Genomic DNA, 19,806 nt, shown 5'->3' with positions numbered 1-19,806 from the left:
TCCAGAAGACAAAGAAAGATAATTACTTTAAGAGATAAGTTAGCTGTATTTATATCAGATAAAAAGTACTGACTGGAAATGAACAGTTACCATATCATTGATGGCACATGTGTTAGTTTCCTAGCGCTGCCCTAACAAAGTACTCCAGACCGGGTGGCTTACACAACAGAAATTTATTGCCTGAGAGCTCTGGAGGTTGGAAGTCTGAAATTAACATGTCACCACCATCGGTTGCTTCTGAGGATTTTAAGTGAAGGATCTGTTCCAGGCTGTTCTTGACTTGTGAATGGCTGTCTTCTCCCTGTTTCTCTTCCCATTGTCTTCCCTTTATGTGTGTCTGTTTCTGTGTCCAAATTTACTATTGTTATAAGAATGCCAACTGTATTAGATTAGGACCCCCCCCCCAATGGTCTTCTTTAATCCAATTACCCCTATAAAAACCTTATCTTCAAATAAGATCACATTCAGAGGTACTAGAGGTTAGGACTCCAACACATGTTTTTTTGAGGGGGAGGAACACAATTTAAGTCAAAACAGTCCAAAAGTCTAAAAACTTTCTATGTACCAAATCCTTATTTAGATGAACAAAGTGGTAATGACTGAATTGAAAAGAATTTCCTATGACTTTATAACCTCCAAACCAATTGGTTTTAATTCCAATTCCCCTGGCCCCTCTACTTCTAAACAATTAGGGAATGTACCGAATTCCTTTATTTATTTTGGGAAATATCTAGAGCTTGTCAGAGTAAATACAAATCTAAAAAATAAGTGAATTCCCCTGATGCCAAAAGACAAAGAAAACTCATTCCTTCCTGCTCTTTTTTGCTAAAGCATTTCCCCTAGAAAACTTGCGGTTGTAAGTTCTTTCTCTAGTTGAGTGGGATGCAAACCTTTTGAAAACCTGAATAATCTGTAGTCAGTTTTTGCAAATCAGTGAAGTCTTTCTTGGGAGCTTTAGAACTATCTTTCTGAAATGTGAGCATAAAGCATCCTGTCTTTCGGTCTCTGTGAGAGGTTAGCCTAGGTGCCGGGCTTGAAGTTGTAACTTTTACTTGTTGCAGAAATACAAGAAGTTTTATTTTTCCTTTCTATCAAGACATTAGCATGTATGCAAATGACTGTATTTGCCTGGCTGTATAAAAGGATGAGATGCCTTTCTGTTTTTTGCAATCTCTTTAGTGGATTGCTTGAGATATATTGCAGTCTGATTTAATGCTTATGCAAGTAAAACTTTCCTACATTTGTGAAGAGGATTTCTAGGCTGGCAAAAGACTTTAAATTAATTCCCCAACAAAAATAAAAATATCATTTTGTTCTTTTTCCCTAATGCAACAGACACACAAAAATATAGACACATGCAGTCAACATTACTGAAAACATCTTCCACAGTTATGACCTTGAAACATCTATTCGGTGTAAAATTGAATACACAGAATGGAATGTTTATTAGTGACATCCACAACAATTTATAATTATGTTTTTAGTACCATTTATTTGGGTACTGACTATACGACAAAACAGCTAAATGTTTTGGATAGATCATGCGGTGTAATCTTGCAGCGATCCTATTATTTGTCTATTACCATTATTTCCAGAGAAGAATCCCAAAGCTATCAATGTGTAAATAATTTATTTAGCCAGGTTCCATTCCTAGAAAGTAGTAGAGAAATGGACCAATCTAACTCCGGAGCTTGCATTCTTCATCACTAGGTGATCCTCGCTCACTTTGTCATGAAGGAGACCATCAGACACCAAGCCAGCACTGATTCCAGCTGGATTCCTGGTAACTGGGTTTGTCTGTGGATGCTGAGCCAATTCACTATGCCTGCCACCACCCTTTCTATGTTGTTAAAGCAGTGTGGCATAATGGAAGTTTTCTGTCCTCAATGCTAATGTCTTTAAGATTCTCTGCACTGACTTGACAGCTATGTAATCTTGGAAAACTTATTTTACCTGGCTTAAACTCAGTTCCCTCTTCTGAAGGCAGTGCCTGACAAAACGTAACTATGACAATAAAGGAACAGTGGGAAGGCTCTACTGACACAATGTATGTGACCAGCTCTGAAGCTGGGTATCAACAAACCAGAGTACAGAAATGCCCTTACTCAGCAAAATATCTCCTAGCAATTAGGACTATGTAATCAAAACAAAATGAAGTGAAAAAATGAACTAACCAAACAACAACAACAACAAATATAAGGCATTGTTTTCTGTATCTCTTATATTGTTATAAACAATGAAGATAGAACAGACTTAACACATTTTCACATGTATAAGATTGAACCTTATTGTTTTCTCTATATGAAATTCTCCCAGTATACTAATATCAAGTCAATGCTGCATGCAAAAACCATTTACCCTGACACTCTTGTCTAGACACTAAGCATGGAAACCACACCTCTCTGTCCACATAACTACTTTGTCCGTTCACATTACCCTGATCCCTTGTGAATCCTAATCAAACTCCCACTTCAAAAGACCCTCACTAAATAAGATTTCCAAAACCCAATAAACTTTGACCCAGTTTTAAAGCACTGCCAAAGTTCTGAGATGACCATCTCCCTTATCTAAGTAAGCAATAAACTCAGCTTTGTCTCAGATTGTGTTGGTGACATCTGGGAAGCTAACTTTCAAGAAAGCCTTTTCTAAGGCCTTAAGGATTATTTTAAACTGCAAAGCCTTCTATACAACATGGATTTCTTGACATAGCGTTCATGATATTATCAATATAACTGACATTATAAGCGGGTATATGCATTCTTGTTGCATTCAACTCTTTCTTAAATCATGCTTTCAATCTATAATAAATGATGAGAGAACAAGACATCTTCAGTATGTTCACTTGTGATACCTAAATGGTTCAAATCCATCAACTCCCTTAAAAAATTATAAACGAAGATTTTTAGCTCCAAAACAAGAATTCACAGCAGCATTTTTATTTTTACTATCCCATGGCATTTCTTTCTATATACAGGAATTTCAGAGTTACTCTTTCAGGAAAAATAGTTAAATGCAACCTCCTTAATAGGAAGTCTTACCTTTTCCAGTTTTGAAAGAGCAAGAGAGTAACAGTCTTTGGCTCTGAATTGCATGAATCTCATGTTGGCTGGGTGAGTAAGCTCTGTGATGATACTGAGACTGGAAAACAACCTACATTTAAAAACACACACACAAAAAAAAGCATTTGCATCACACTAACAATCCAATATGGTATATTTTGTAACAACATATTTATGAGTGAGTGATTCCTAGCCTTAGGCATAAAACTACATTCAATTACAACAGCAGGCATTGTCACATAAACTGTCTGTACAATGCAAGAAAAATGAAATGCTATTTCCCAAAGAATATTTTAACCAACATTTTAGCACTATAAGAAAAATAAATTTAGTCATTTGGCTTTTTATTAGATATTTTTCTCTCTACAATTATGAAATGGCATAGAAGAGAAGCTCATGAAGCTAATTTAAGAAGTCACAAGTGACTTTGTGGATAATATCAAAAGAGAAATTTATAAGATGAATATGACAATTGACAAAAATTCCACGTGATGAGCTTATTGTCCATAATATGAGTTCTTTGATCTTCTAAGATTCCCTATTCTCATAGTATGCGATTTTGAAGGTCACATCTTGCTATAATGATCTCCTGAGAAAAGAAAATATTTTAACTCAAATAACATTTCATTGTAATGAATTGAGGCCAAGGCTCAACTGATAGTGTTATTCTAGAAAGATCCTGAGAGTTTTCACGCGTCCCATAGCTTTGCATTAGTTTCCTTCTTATTCACCACCTTATCCCAAAACACACACACACACACACACACACACACACACACACACACACAAGATAATAGTTGTCAGATCATAACTTCATTTTGTTATTTCTATTAACTGAGGCATATTTTTAATATCTAATTTAATAAATAATAATGAAGTGTTTGTTATTGGAAAGCTCTGGTCTCCAAGACCTAAAAAGAGGTATGAAGAGATATGCTGGCCTTTAAATTAGACTCTACTACCCAGTAGAGGAAACTATAAAAATGTGTAAGTTATAAGGCTGTATATATTTTTATAAGAGTGATAAATATGGCTGACTGAATCTCACAGACTATGCAGCATTAAGCACCAGTAAATGGATAGCTTGTGAGAAGCATCCAGGACAGTGTTGAGATATAAGGCCAGAGAAGTAATTTGTGAGAAAAACATAGCTGCAAAACAATGAAAATTTATTTCATCTTTTGGAAAGTTTAAATTTTCTCTGCGAAATATAGCTTTTATCTTTCATACATATTATTTTTCAAACTTTGGATACTTTTGTGGGATTACTTGGGATGATTTCTAACACATTATATCAAGTAGAAATGTGTAGCTATATACTTGAGAGCTGAGTAACAGTGAATGATAATATGATTGGTTGATCTGGTCATTGTATTTAAGTGACTTGTAGAGTTGAAATTAGATAGAACCAAAAAGTTTATATGATGTGCTGTTTCTGTTCTATATAAATGAACCAATACCATTATGTTATTTGAAACTGAGAAAGTGAATGCATTGTCTACGTCTGCCACCTAGTGAAAATCTAGAACTAAATAATACTTTAATGAAATGTTTTAGTGCATTGCCTTTTATATCTATAAACTATTACTTACATTCAATTATAATACATTCATAAATTTGGTTTTTTAGTAACTTTAATTATGTATCTTAAAATATGAATCTGTAAATCTACTTCTGGGCTTTAATATGACCTAAACACATTGTGAGTATAAAACACTTTAGAAATAAAATGACATAATAAATGTATTTTTTCCCTAGGTACTAGATCATAATAAAGCAATACTGTAATTGAAAAATAATATGGTCTGGGATGCCTGGGTGGCTCAGTTGGTTAAGCTCAGGTCATGATCTCACGGTTCATGAGTTCAAGCTCTGCATTGTACTCTGTGCTGACAGCTCAGAGCCTGGAGCCTGCTTCAGATTCCGCATCTCCCTCTCTCTCCCTCTGCCCCTAACCCACTCGCATTCTGTCTCTGTCGCTCTCTCTCTCTCTCTCTCTCAAAAACAAAAATAAACATTAAAAACAAGAAAAATAATATTTTTTTCTATTTAAAACTTTTCTACAATTAATTTATGTCCTGACTGAGTGATGTAAGTATCATTGTGGAGAGGTGCAAAATCTCTATGGACTAATTCTCTGCTTGGTATAATTTATTCAAAAAATACTTTTGACAGACATGCCCAGTTATGCTAACTAATTGAAGATGAAAAACACACCATATACTCTACTTGACAGACCACTGGGAGAAGTCTGAGACTACCTGCAATTATATTTTCAAGAAAAACAAACATAAGGGCATACAAATCTGGAAAATGTTCACAATATTTTAATTAAAAAAACGGAGCTAGTGTGCTACACTATAAATTTTGATCTGTTGTGGTGGCTAGGAATGATGTTTCAGAATAACAAACATATATATTAATATATAGGTACAGAGACTCACTTAGATATGTAAAAAACCAGTTTCAGATTACAATTGGCTCTCAACACTAAAATAAATATGAATATATTTTAATCTTTTAAAAATACTTTTTAAACACTTTAAGTCTGAGATATCAGATATCTCCTGTATGTAATTTTTTTATCTATGTAAACCAATCAAAATAATAAAAATATTTCTGCACTACATAAATGAATCATTCTTGTATTTATACATATTCATTATCAATATTTTCAATTATGTCTTTTCCCACGTACAGAGGTATGACATTTCCTCAATAACTGATTATTGTGCCAATAATAATATCTTACTTGTGCCAACATAAAGACAATATTCTTTTTTGATTTTATTTTTTAACTTGCCATTTATGCTCTTTGCATCCTGGGGATGCAAGTCTTCTAACTGCACAGCTCTCCCCTCCTCTTACTTTCCCCTCAAACCACTCTTCATGTCGTAGCTAAAATAGTATTTTTAAACTCTATCCTTCAGTGATTTCCTTCCTGTTGTTCTTATAATGAAGATCAACTTGCTACCGTGCTCTACAAAGCCATGAATATTCTGATTCAGATTCAGACTTCAGCCTCACGTTGTCAGTCTTCCACTTGCTCTGCTCGAAGTCATCAACTTTGCCCGCCTCAATACCTCAGAGCCTTTGGATATGCTGCCCCCTTGTGGAATGTTCTACTCCTCTCCTTGCCTGCTTAGTCTATCAAGTAAACAACTGAGTAAATTCTTCAGGGAGATAACAGGTAGGTGTTCCTTGATCCACTGGACTAGATCATACATTCTTGTTGTCTGTACCTGTATAACACTATACTCTTTTCAGTAGCTGCTACATTTATAATTCTCTACTGGAATCTCTTGTTTAATATGTTCCCTGCTTAGACTATCACTACTTAATCACTACTGATCACTATGTCTGCCTTAGGCACTGCTCAGCCATAGCATTCTGTATAGTCCCCAAACTTACTAGATGCTCAATAATACCATGAATAAATCACAAGTGTAGGTGTTTGTAGACGTCCTCCTGACCTACTATGGGGTTAATGCATGAATTTCTCGGATTCCTGCAATACACAGATCCATGACTTGAATGAATGTTCCCATTGCCAGAGCACTGATTATCTTACCAGTTTGATCAGCTACATTTTAGGAAAAAATTCAAAAGCAAAAATCTCTTTATATTAAAACAAAATCAGCCTAAGAGACTTCTGAACTAAATCATTCCTGGACTTTTACAATGCAAACAAAACTAATGTTAATTAAATAAGGAGGCCATTAGACTGAGATGGCTCTAACACCTTAGCAGGTTACTTAAACAAATCAACACCTCAACCTATACATGCCTCAAGGTTAAGAAATCAAAACCAAAGGCCAGCCAATCACAAACAGTCAACTAGGCTTTCTCAAATAATACAACCACTTAAGCTGTAGCTGATCAATTATTTCTTTGCTTTACTTCTGCCTCTTCTCTGTAAGTCCCTCACTCCTGTCCATGGAGTGTTTCTAACTACTTCCTACCTGGCACTGACAAATCTGAACTGATTTTTGCTCAAATAAATTAAAAAAATTTTTAATATACCTTAGTTCGTCTTTTAAAATTAGCAAGTATTTACTTTTGTACCCATTCTGTATTAAACTAATGTTTATCTATCTTGTGTGCTCTCTAGAAAAACATTTGCTTCACGACTCCTTGAGTTAATTTTCTCCTCTCCCTTTCTCCTGATACACAGACTTAGGCTGTTGGTTTGAATCGGCCATTTTTTTTTCCTATATAGGATAGGATGAGCCAGTAAGTTGCTCTCAATATCGTCTTTTTTTTCTTCAGTTAAATGAGAATAGCGATAGATGACATGGCCATTTTGAAGTGGTTGTTTTTAATTCAAGGCACATTTTGGCATGCTTCTTTAAATTTAGTTTAGATATTAACACTTGTTCATAAAAATGTGAAAACAGGCAATATTTTCAATACACCAAGTGCTTGTGAGGTAAAACTTTAGCAAGAGACACTTAAATTTTAAAGTGAGGACCTGCTTTTCTTTCAATTTGGAAATCAGACACTCACTTAGCAGATCTTTCAAGGAGAATGACCCATGAGTGTTTTCTCTTAGATGTATAAACTAAGGTCCATAGGCACAGGAGAGAAAGAGGCTTAGCCATATTTGACTTGAAAAGACCTTATCTCCTATAGTCTTTGGTACTTTGAAATGGTCTCTAAGGTTGATGGGCCAGTTGTTTAGGATTCAAGGAATCTCTTCAGAGTAAAGTACTAGAGATACTCTCTTACCTAGAGAATCTGGAACCTCTGGAATAGATTGTCCCTGAAGGAGTTTGCTGCTTACTATAAAGGACTACTCCGAACCCACAAAGGTAAACTCATCGTAAGTGAAGGAACAAATTTGGGCAAGTGATCAATACAGGGCCTGCTTAGGTTGTTCTGGTGACAAAGCTTGGCTGAGGCTGGAGGCCCCTCTTGTCCCAGCCATCCCAGAACAAACTTAAGGAATGTTTATCAAACATCTGAGTGTTAACACTTTGTATGTCATGCTCCAGATTCTGGATATGGAAAATAAAACACTTCCTGGGTAGGTTCTCTGGAAGAAACATGCAAGGGCCAAACCAGCAAATATATAATTGCCCTACTGGATAAAGACAATTGAATTGTGTAATCCAGTTTTCAATTACAAAACTATGTTTGAGTTATAAATGCAATTCCAGATGAAAAGGAATTCTCCCGATGCCCCCAACTGTTCTCTAATTCTTCCTAGCCCCGCCACCCAAATATACTGCTAGTGAATTAGTGAGTTTCTCCTATTTTGCCTTTGGTCTTTTGGGACTGAGTAACTCTGAAAGGTCCTTGGACAATCTGGACAAAAGAGAGACCTTGTCAAGTGAAGCTGTAGAGTAAGCTGGGCAGGTACGGGTTCAAGTGGTCACTGTGAGCTTCTGAATAACAACAAATTTAACCCTATTCCTAGCCAGCAAAACAAATCATACCAGTTTTTATCAATACCTAGAACTAGAGCACTGTTGCTTTCATTTCATATTTGAATTCCATCTCATTCTTATGTTCTGGACTCTAATACAACCACAGATTGAAGATTCCTCTAACATATTCTTTAGTAGTTTTAAAAGCTGAAAATGTAAAGGTCAAAATGCCCCATGTCAAAATGGAATGTCAAAATAACCAAGATAAATGGTATTTACAAACTAATGCTAATAAAATGTAGCATTGCTCTATACAGAGCAACAGCAGAAGGTAATCTTAACTTGCTTAATATATACAGCTACAGAGAAGATTAGAATTCGGCTCTTGTTTGAGGAAATTAATGATATTCATGAAGATATAAGGACTGGCTGAGATATTTTCGTGATATTATTATTGAAAAAAATTCTAGGACCACGATGGAGCTTCTCCTGTTGGGTTGCCATGCCAGCAAACTAAAAACTTAGATAACTTTTCTGTCTCTGTGATAACGTTAATTTGTATTTTGGGACCCACAAAACAGAGGCTGTCTCAGTGGCCTGGCCCATGTTACAAATCTAAACATGTCAGCCTGTACTTTTGGTAAATATCTATCAAGGAAACCTAATATACACCAACCCTAATCCTCCAACTCAGCTTTAGCTAGCTCAGCTTATGCTAGAAAACAGGATCTATTACTAGCCTTAGCAAATGCCTGACCTCCTAGCCCATCATGCCCTGTTTCCATGTTGCCTCTTCTAACATTCTGCAAATCTCAGTCTTGCCCAAAATCTCTCCGGGAAAGTGTCTCATTGCTTGTGAGGCACTGTACTCCCCCAATTCACAGGCTGCTTTCCACTGATTAAAAAATATCTAATTCGGGACATCTGGGTGGCTCAGTTGGTTAGGTGTCTGACTCTTGATTTTGGCTCAGGTCATGATCTCATGGTTCATGGGATCAAACCCCACGTTGGTCTCTGCCCTGATAGAACAAAGCCTTCCTGGGATTCCCTCTCTTCTTCTCTCTCTGCCCCTCCCGTGCTCTTTCTTTCTCTCTCTCTCTCTCTCTCTCTCTCTCAAAATAAATAAATAAACATTTTTTAAAAAATATCAAACTCATTACTAAATTGTTTTAGGTTTGTTACTTGATACCTGTAAATATTCCACTTGACCAGAAACACAATATATCCAGTCAGCCAATCCCAAAATGCCAAGCCAACTCTGGGGTCTATACTTATTTCCTTGTTTTTTGTTCCTTACTCATTTTTTGTTTCTCTCTTTCTTATTCCTTACTCTTTACCCCATAAAAGCTTCCTGCCTCACACTCCATTCTGTAGTTGTCTTGATCCTTGAGAATGGAGACTGCCCACTTCGTGAAATGTTAAATAAAGTCTGTTTGCATCACTTAACTAGTCTTCTTCAATCCTTTTTAACACTATTGACTTTCATATACTCAGTGTTCTCTTAGAGATGGAGCCTTAAGCTTTAATCCTAAATAGCTTGGTATCCAGCCACTATGACTGGATTTCTGATTGCCTGTTGCTCACTTATGAAGATAACTGGATCCTACCTCTGGAATTTTGTCATCTGTCTCTAAGAAATTTCATGCAAGGTGATGGGCAGAGAAGCTGAAAGGATAGAAAACTGAGGGCGGAGGAAGGGAGACAGGAAAGAGAGTTAAGATCGGTGTCAGTCCACAGTAGTGGACACTAATCAGTAATTAGTGGACACTAATTCAGGGTTTCAGCACAGGAGTGATTATAATGCTTGATATTGGAACTTAATCTGTTAAGCATGGAAGAAAAGCCCTCAGATGACTAAGGACAGTGAAAAGGTAGCAGAACCAGTGGATAGTAGGTTCTAGTGGAGACAAAAGGCTGCTAAGATTGAGGGTATTAGAAGAAATACCCCCAATAGTACTCAGAGTAGTAGTACTCAGAGAACTGAATGAAACTGAAAAGAAGGAGGGTAAAATCATTGGTACTTCAAGGTAAAGGCTACGACCATGAGAACAGGTGGCTAAGGTAAAACACTGAAAAGATCATCTATGTAGGATTGCTGATACCATCAAGAATTATGATAGAAGCAGGATTTCTAGAGTCACAGTGAATCAGGAACTAAAATCTTCAAGGAATGTGGGTGACCTCAAGGGTGGTAACTGACTGCACCTATACGATGAAACTAATAAATTTGCATAGTTTTGGTCATTTATCTATATAAATAACATTCAGTACATCATGGGGATCCATTGCACTTTATTATATAAGACTAGCCTAGTTTAGCACTAGTTTAGATTAGGAGCTCATGGATTACCCCATAAAAAATGTTTCACAGAACTGTTTTCTTAAAAAATATTGTTATGTACTTAGTGAAATAATGGTAATATCGCTACATGTATATCTACCCTTAGTTATTCTGGTCAGTTAGTTTAAAAATATTAGAGCCTTTGCATCGCTCAGTAAGATGGGGATTTATTCTTGATTGATTGATTGATTGATTGTTATCTTAAAATCAAAATTATTCATTCATAGTATATACAATAAAAGTAGGTCAATAGAAACTTTACCGTAATAGAAATAAACTCATGATAAGTTGAAAGCTAAAATGGTATGTTTAATCAAAAGAACCAAAGATCCTCTCTTGTTAAAAATATAACTAGCTTTTGCCACACAGGGAATAAAAAGGATGATGTTACGTTGTTCACTGGCTGTAAATCTCATCCTTCTAAATTAATTTTATACCCTATAATATCCTTTTGCATTCTCTAGAGAAAAAAAATTACTTACATATCTGTCATATTTTAAACATGTGCTATTCTCCCTTTAACTGTACTATTTCATATAGCTCAAGAACTAGTCAGCCTTATTCTAAATGAACCGCCTCATTACAGTAACTTTAGAGGGTACGTTTGTTCTCCTTCTGACACAAGACTTTCTCATGCAAGTTCAGAGTAAATTTTCCAGATGCTGGAAAACAGACTCTTTATATACCTAATTTCCAGTCTTCACATTAACACTGCAAGAAGGGTTAACTATTGTCCACATGCATTTTATACATGAGAGAAACTGAATTTCTATGAAGTTAAGAAATATGCTTGAGGTCACATAGTGTCTACTAGCACCTCTGGGACAGATGAAGTTTGTTGTTATATTTTTCCAAGGTCTGTGGCTTTTCCACTCTGTCAGATGAAAGCGATCGTGAGAGTGCTAATATTACAGTAGCCTTCACTGAATAATTGAAAACTACCAGTCACGTGCTACAGCATTATATATTTTTAAATTCCAATCAACTTTGTGATTAAGACACTGAGGTTTAGAGAAGGAAATAATTTGCCCAAGATCATATAGTAAATAATCACCTTAAGTGGGACTCACATCTAGCCTCTCTCTTCTGAATTCTAAACTCAAACTATAAACTGAAAATTACCCTCAGTATATGCTTTGCTACAATATAAAGGTTATAAAGGTGGAGTGATGGGAGATGATGATGGAGTTCAGATTGTTTTATTTACTTCCATAATTTGGTAGCTCAGGTATGTCCTTTGGCCTTGTGCAAAAATCATGAAACTGAAATAGTGATCTTTTAGATATTTAAATTTTAAAATGATTTCAGAAAGAACCATTCAAGTGACATAGATGTCTTCATTTACAGGGGAGTTTTTGACTTTGATTAGAGCATGACCTTTTCTTTGGTTTTCACTGTTACTCAAAGATAACCATAAAAAAAATTCCTATCTGGATGACTTATGACTTGGCTCCTAACATGGGTAAATTACCTGTTCACAGTCTTACGATATTTCATTCCTAGTAATCCAGTTTGTAAACGCGTACTATTGGCCACTGCCAGGCATAAAACCAAAGTTGTAACACACATGGTCTGTCACAAATCATGACTACTACAGCACAGGATTTAGAATTTGTTATGTTAAACTATACAAAAAAAACCACACTTATTATTCTATTGATTTTTAAAAGAATGATGATCCTGCATTAAAACTTAAACACATGGTGGGGTGCCTGGCTGGCTCAGTGGGTTGAGTGTCCAACTCCTGACATTGGCTCAGGTCATGATCTCACAGTTTGTGAGTTCAAGCCCCATGCCAGGATATGCGCTGATAGTGTGGAGCCTGCTTGAGATTCTCTCTCCCTCTTTCTCTGCCCCACCCCCTCGTCTCAAAATAAGTAAATAAACTTAAAAAAAAAATAAAATAAATTAAACATATAGTGCCAGTCATACATTAGATGTTAAATAAGTATTTGCTTTTGGATTGAATGAATGAACATAAAACTTCAGGGTAAGTATCTCATGTTCATTCCTTTTATACAGACTCAGAGTCAAATATTTCACAGATATTTAGCGGTACGTAGACAACAGGGCAGAGCTATTCAGACAGTTACCTGAAAAGGGTCTGCACATTTACAATCGTTTTGGCATCGGCCATGTAGTCTTCCTCGGCACTCATGGTACTCTCTTTGTCCACAACCACCATGTTGGCAGCGAAAGTCACTCCACACCTGAGTAAGTCATCTAGGCTTTGATAAAAATCAACAGAGAAAAATGGACTTTCAATAAATCACGGTACTAAGATCAGTGCTTACTTACCCACTACACTTGTATAGGTTGCCCTCATAGATGGCTTTCACAGAGTTTGCCCTGGTAGATGTTAATGGGGATTATAATACATTCTCTACAGATATTAAATAATTTGTGTTTTTGAGCTGTTTATGTTTCATTAGATCTTAACCGTTTCAAAGCACTATGCTTTAAGAATTTTTAAATAATATTTATTAATTAGATAAGGAAAACACGGAAAACACCCATTTTGCCATCAAATAGAAATAAAGCATATCAGAACTTTTCTCTCACTATTTCAAAGACATGACATTTACATCTTCTTTATCCCTACAGTACTTTCGGTAAGAGTAGAGATGAATACTCATATTACCTTAGATGGTCTAGCCCAACAAAGAAATGGTAAACTATGAAATATTCTCAAATGTGGATTATCTCTTTGTGAGAGCTATGTGTTAAAGATTGGTTCAACACAGCCACGAGCATGAAAAATATATAAATATCAGTTGTATTCAAACTTACCATTTACCATTTAGTTTTTGAGCAACCGATTGAATAACCTAATTTCTTTAGTTGCATGAAATAATTGCTAAACTAGATACAAGTTCCTGTGAATTATAATAGTCAGTCTTCTCCCCTATCACTGACAAAAACTAGCAGTTTCCCACTGAATTAAAAGAAAATGTTACCATTAAAGCTGAAACAAGGAAACCATTATCTCACTGCCTCTGCTTCATACAAACTAGAAAAATAGGGCTGAAGTAGATAAAGGAGACTAAATTTGAATGTGTAAGAATGTTGTTGGTACAAAGTTGACTGAAGACAGTGTAGACCTTAAAAAACAGTAGTTCCTTTTAAATTCTTCAATTGAAGGGTCAGTTCCCCGAGGATATTTTCCAAGTGTGTGATTGGTTGAACTAGCCACGTTACTTTAGAGGGAACTGTTTTCTTCTTATGATAAGGAAGGAGGTGGGATTTCTTATTCTGTTATGAGGTGAGAGAGTATTACCAAAGCTCTGAGATCCCCAAGGTAGTTCAGACTTATTACCAAGATCCCCAGGGGTAGTTCAGAAAAAATATTTTGCTTGGATCAGGAACAATGCTCTGTGGCAAAGATTTTATGGCTAAAACTATGGAAACAGAATGTTATTCCAAATAAATTTCCTATGGTAAGAGGGGCCAGTACCACAATATCCAATCAATATGATGATCAAGTTTAAATCCCTAGAAATACTTTATTTGGATGTTCCTTTTAACTAAGAAATTCATAATTGTTCTTAGGTCTATTAAAATACATTTTTTAAAAACAAAGAAATAGGTAGAAAATTAATGTGATATAGTCCCTTATGGGCCATAAAAATGATGCCTTCAATTCACTTTATTATAATTTTAAGTTGCTTTCTATGTCAGCTCTTAAAATCCTTCTCCCCAATTAAAAAAAAAAAAATCATCTCTCCATTATAATTATCTACATAAAAAGAGGGACAGATAAGGTGGAAGAAGGTAAGCCTGACTGGAAAAGGATATACACATAAAAGTTATGACAGAAAAATGAATATTTCGTTAGTAATAAATCAATGAGGTTGAAACTTGACAAAAAATTTCACTGTAAGTACCTGTGCCAAATAGCTAATAGTTACCTATACCTACATGTATCAGTTAATTCCATACTCAAAATATTGGCTGCTGTAGTTCACATATAACCTAGGCAAATGATTTTAGTAATTATGATTAGGTACGAGTTTAAATCTGTAGAAAATACATAAAATTGGAATGGCATTTCAGAAACACGTAGAAACATTTTGTTCTTCATGTTTTAACTTTGAATAACTTATTTTTATATCCATTTAATATTACATTTTATTCCTTTTTTATCTTTATTATGCTACCAATGAATTATAATGTCATGTCTATCATGATTTTTCCACACTATCCTATCTGCAAAGCCACTTGCCTATTTTTTTATTCAGCACAGTTGCTTTACACAGCTGGCCACCAGATGGCTGACTAAGATAAAAGTTAATATTGAAAAAAAGAATCTCAAGAGGAAACAACTTCCTTTGTACCCTTCTCTAAGCCTTCCCAAGAAGAACTACAATGTGAATGTATGAGTATATGGCAGTGTTGTGAATGGGTTTTAATTCATTCAAAGGTGTGTCTGTTTTTTTAAGGGAAATTTCAAACATTGGCAAAAGAGAATAACACAGTGAACCTCCATATTTCAATCACCCAACCCAGCTTCAATAATTATCAACTTGTTGCCAATCCTGCTTTTTTCTCCATTCATAGGAACTTGACCCTCTCAGTTCTTTGTCTCAACATATACACTTTTATAGAGGAAGAATTCATTTCATAGTTTACAGCAACAAAGACAGATGGGAGGTTTATTCATCTTTTAAGTATTCTGTTTTTCTAATGAATTTTAATAGAATATTATCATTTCACAGTAACATTACTAATGATAAAATATAGTTTGATTTCACATTCATGGATTTAAATAGTAATTTTAATGCGTCTAACTACATCTTAGTTGGTTAGTATTAAGATAACTGATCATGTAAATTATATTAATGTAGACTAGAGGCTAGATATAAGTTAGTTTGGTCTTTAATATATCCAACAGCCAATAAACACTTCCAAAGTTATAAGACTTTGTTTTTTCAATATCTACAGGACAAAACGTAAGCATGAAAGCTCTTAATTGATAACTTTTAGCATTTTGTTTCAACGGTTCTGGTAGACATTTTGTTTTTAATGGATAGCTAACACATTTTATATGCATATTAGTTTTATGATCTTTAGTTTTTATATTTCTTATATGCTCATGCATATAAAAGAATTTGTATTTTAATACTAACATATTGCACACATTTGACTTTTTAATTAACACATTTTTAGAAGTTATAGATTGATATATGTTACTAGAATAAAGTAAACTCTTAAGGAAATGCTCCAGTTTATAAATCTGGCCTAAAACGAACATCTCTAAATTATTTTGAAGGTTTCTAGAAGTTATGACAATGACATCAATGCATCACAACACTGAACCTTTAGGTTTTCTCTATCCCTCGGCCCTTAGTAACAACATTATTGCTACAGACAGTGCAAAACTAAAATAGCTTTAGAAACTAAACAAATGTGACAAAATTCTCATGCAGCAAGATTTGTTTTAATTCAACAACAGATTACTGCTTTAGGAAGTTTGAATACAAGATGTATAACACGAGACCATAAGCTCTGCATGCAAAATACACCATATTTGCAATACTGAAATGGCAAATTACACTCATCATGCAACACGGGGGCACAGCACAGGACAAACCACAGGACACCACACTAGTTAGTGCGCCAAAGATTTTGTCACCTACTTGTCAATAGAGCCCACCATGTAGTAAACCATTGGAAACCAACAGATTGCATCCAGAAAATGCATATCTGGCCTAAGTAGCAGATGGGTTACAAAATGAAACACAATGTCACAACAGTGGCAGCGCTTCTAGGGAAAGGAAGTAAGTTGACTTAGTTTGCATTTCCAAAACTAAACACTGTTGACAAGATTAATTTTAAGTGCCTTTTTTCTTAACATTAATTATAAAATATCGTTTGTACTTGTTATAAATAATACAATGTACTATTATATTATATTATAAAAACAAGTTGTATTTCTTTCTAAATCAGAAACATTATGGCATTATTCTACAAAAATACTGAATTGATATCCTTAATTATGACTAAAAAGTCTTATCAATGACTTTAAAAATTATTCATGCAGAGGAAGAATTGTAAAATGAGAAATTAATCATTTTTTTCTTGGATGGCCCAAAGCATAGAGAACTAAATTAGCATGCTTATTAAGAGCAATCTCTCTAAGGGATATACACAATTACAACATGCCCTTTTTAATGTATCAGCCTATTAATCAATAAATATAGTATATGCACCCATGTAACATATGTATCATATAAAATTAAAAGTATTTCACCTTTACATAATTGACTTACTCCATGTATATTGTTGAGCAAATATATATTAAAATCTATACTTATAGGCATATTTGGGGGAAGAATCATAAACCTGGATGCTTCCTTAGAAATCACTTAATCTATTATATTCATTTTATAAAGTTATTAACTCTTTCATGCATCTATTCACTCAGCATATATGTACCCATATATTTATATAATAGACATTTCTATACTAAGGCATACACAAAAAAGAATATCATGTTACCTTGTACTATATAAAATACAGCTTTCGGAACACATGTACAAAAGCACATAATTACAATATATGGTTTAATCAGAAAAAAAAAAAAACAATAGATTGCACTCAGAAAGCAGAATTGGGGATCATTTCACAGAAGTGATATTAAATTTGGATGTTTGCCAGTAAAAGAGAAGGAGAGGGAAATTCTAGGAAAAGGGAAGGATAGCATCTCTAATATCCCAGCTAGAGGAAGTCTTTTCCTCCCTGACCTATTTTCTTCCTGTTGATCATCCTCTTAACCCTTTAACTCTAAAGAAAAAGAATGCACAATACAGTGAAGCTAAAAAGACAATCTTCCAAAGAATACTATTGTAATGTTGATTCAGCTCAACATTAAATTTCTTCATAGTCATTTTAAATGGCCCCATGTTATTACATATTATAAATGTACCACAATTAATGTTTAAAATCCTCAATTATTCAGTATATAAATTATTCTCACTTTCATATTGTTAACTCTTGAAATTACAGGTTATTTCCTATATCTTGCTATTATATACCATACTGGTATGAACATCTTTAGATGACATTTTCCTGTATTAGTTTTTAAATCATTTATGCCAAAGCATTCATAGAAGGATATTAATGAATCACAGAATACAGATATTTTAAAAACTCATGATGCATGTTCATCTCAATGAATATTATAACAATATACAGTCCGAGCGGCAGTCTTTTATAGAACCTTCTGGTTCGGTCGGAGCACTGCTCCGCTTCTTAAAATTAGAAGTGCCATTCTCATTGCTCATTCGATAACCTCCATGACTCCCCTCCCCTAGCTCATGTTTATAGAAGCAGGTGTGAGGACACAGTGCCACAAGATTGGAACCGTACTGAGATTTTGCAGTGGTTTGAAAAATCATTTTGCCTGTGTCTTTTTTTGGTTGTTATTTTGTTTCATCTCTCTTCACTCCTTTGCAGTTCTACTCAGATAAAGTGAGTAGCTCAATAATCTATGTGACAGAGATGGATCTATAATCCTTCATTATTAATTGCAGATACATACCCTGGCTGGAATAACCACACTTTTACTCTGACTCATTCTTTTACATTCAGATCATTTCAATTTCTTTATGCCATCTTCTCTATTCTAAAGGCCAGTAAAGCAAGAGTAAATAATGTTATTGAATAACTCAACTTAATGAAAATACTGAAAAACTGTGTAATAAATAGTACTGGGGTCACTGGGGACAAAAATTAAGTCCTTACTTTATGCCAATGCTCCCAATTAGAGTTAAAATAAAAATATGTCCTTTGTATTTTGTTGCTTTTTCCAGTAGCAATCATTAAAGGTACTTAGACATCAAAATTATTGCCTTGTTTTAGGAAACTCAAGAATTTTAGCCACATGCAATTCTGCCACAAACATGTATTTACGATGTGCAACCTTCTACACCCTCAGAAACTACATTAGCATCTGCATTATGCTAGCTTAGCTCATCCTTACACAAATTCAGCTATGTTACAAGGTAAATCAAGCCCTTGAAACCTAGTAAATATATAATCTTGATGAAGCATATCTAATGTAGAGAATCTTATATGCCATACTTTTTGCCAAATGTAACTTGTATAACAAATAGATTCATCTACTTTTATTGATAAAGTTAGTTTATAAGGAAACTTGAAACATAAAGAACATAGCAATTGTACATTTGTATGTACTATGTTAGCTCATTTAAATAAATTGGCAACAGTGTTCATGTCACTAAACTGCTTAGTAATTGATGAGTGACATAAATGATATAGGCTCTTAATAGACTAATCTTTCTAATTATTGAAGTTAATTGGCAAACATAACCTTTACACTGAAAGACACTAAGCAAAAACATAAAACTCTAATAAAAACAGGAAATGTCCCATTCTTATGCTGCACCCTAAACATAGGACAGATGAAGAATGGAATGTAGGAAAACAAAACCATCAATACTATAGAATAAAATGTATGCATTTTTTATCTGAATGTTAAATACAGAAGACCTATCTATGTTAGAAATTACATTATGGAAAAGTGAAAATAATTACAGATTTAACTCTAAAGCTCATCACAAAAAAATTAGCAAAAAAGAAACATTTAAAAATGGGTTACTTAGGGGCACCTGGATGCCTCAGTCAGTTAAGCGTCCAAATTCAGCTCAGATCATGATCTCGCGGTTTGAGAGTTGAAGTCCCACATTGGGCTCTCTGTTATCATCGCAGAGCCTGCTTTTAGATCCTCTGTCTCCCTCTCCTCTGCCCCTCCCCTGCTCACCCTCTCTCTCTCTCTCTCAAAACTAAGCATTTTTTAAAATGTGTTACTTATATATTTATATGTTACTTATAAATTCATAGATTTTTTGCTTAATATACAAAAAAGTATTTCAAATCAAGAAAAGATAAAGAGGAAAAGAGATCTAGAACAAAAGAAATGTACACAGACTCAAATGAAACATGTTGTATCTAAATAGTAATACAAGAAATTAAAATTCAACAAACTCAGACGTAATTGATGTTAGTAAACAGAAAA

General features: G+C 34.5%; 1 protein-coding gene across 3 annotated transcripts in view; it reads right to left on the bottom strand.

Moving 5' to 3' along the window:
- Nucleotides 1–19,806, bottom strand: part of KCNT2 (potassium sodium-activated channel subfamily T member 2) — a 359,890-nt gene that overhangs the window by 63,476 nt on the left and 276,608 nt on the right. For 2 of the 3 annotated variants that reach the window (XM_042925450.1, XM_042925449.1), the window contains 2 exons: nucleotides 12,863–12,997; nucleotides 3,039–3,150 (listed from right to left, as the gene is read on the bottom strand). In XM_042925450.1, the coding sequence (XP_042781384.1) occupies nucleotides 3,039–3,150; nucleotides 12,863–12,997 (247 nt within the window). Of the gene's footprint in view, nucleotides 1–3,038; nucleotides 3,151–12,862; nucleotides 12,998–16,405; nucleotides 16,478–19,806 lie in introns of all 3 variants that reach the window. The other variant, XM_042925448.1, reaches the window with a different exon arrangement.

The sequence above is a fragment of the Panthera leo genome, chromosome F3 (genome assembly GCF_018350215.1).
Source record: "Panthera leo isolate Ple1 chromosome F3, P.leo_Ple1_pat1.1, whole genome shotgun sequence".
Classification (NCBI taxonomy): Eukaryota; Metazoa; Chordata; class Mammalia; order Carnivora; family Felidae; genus Panthera; species Panthera leo.
This window is presented reverse-complemented; position numbering and strand designations above follow the sequence as displayed.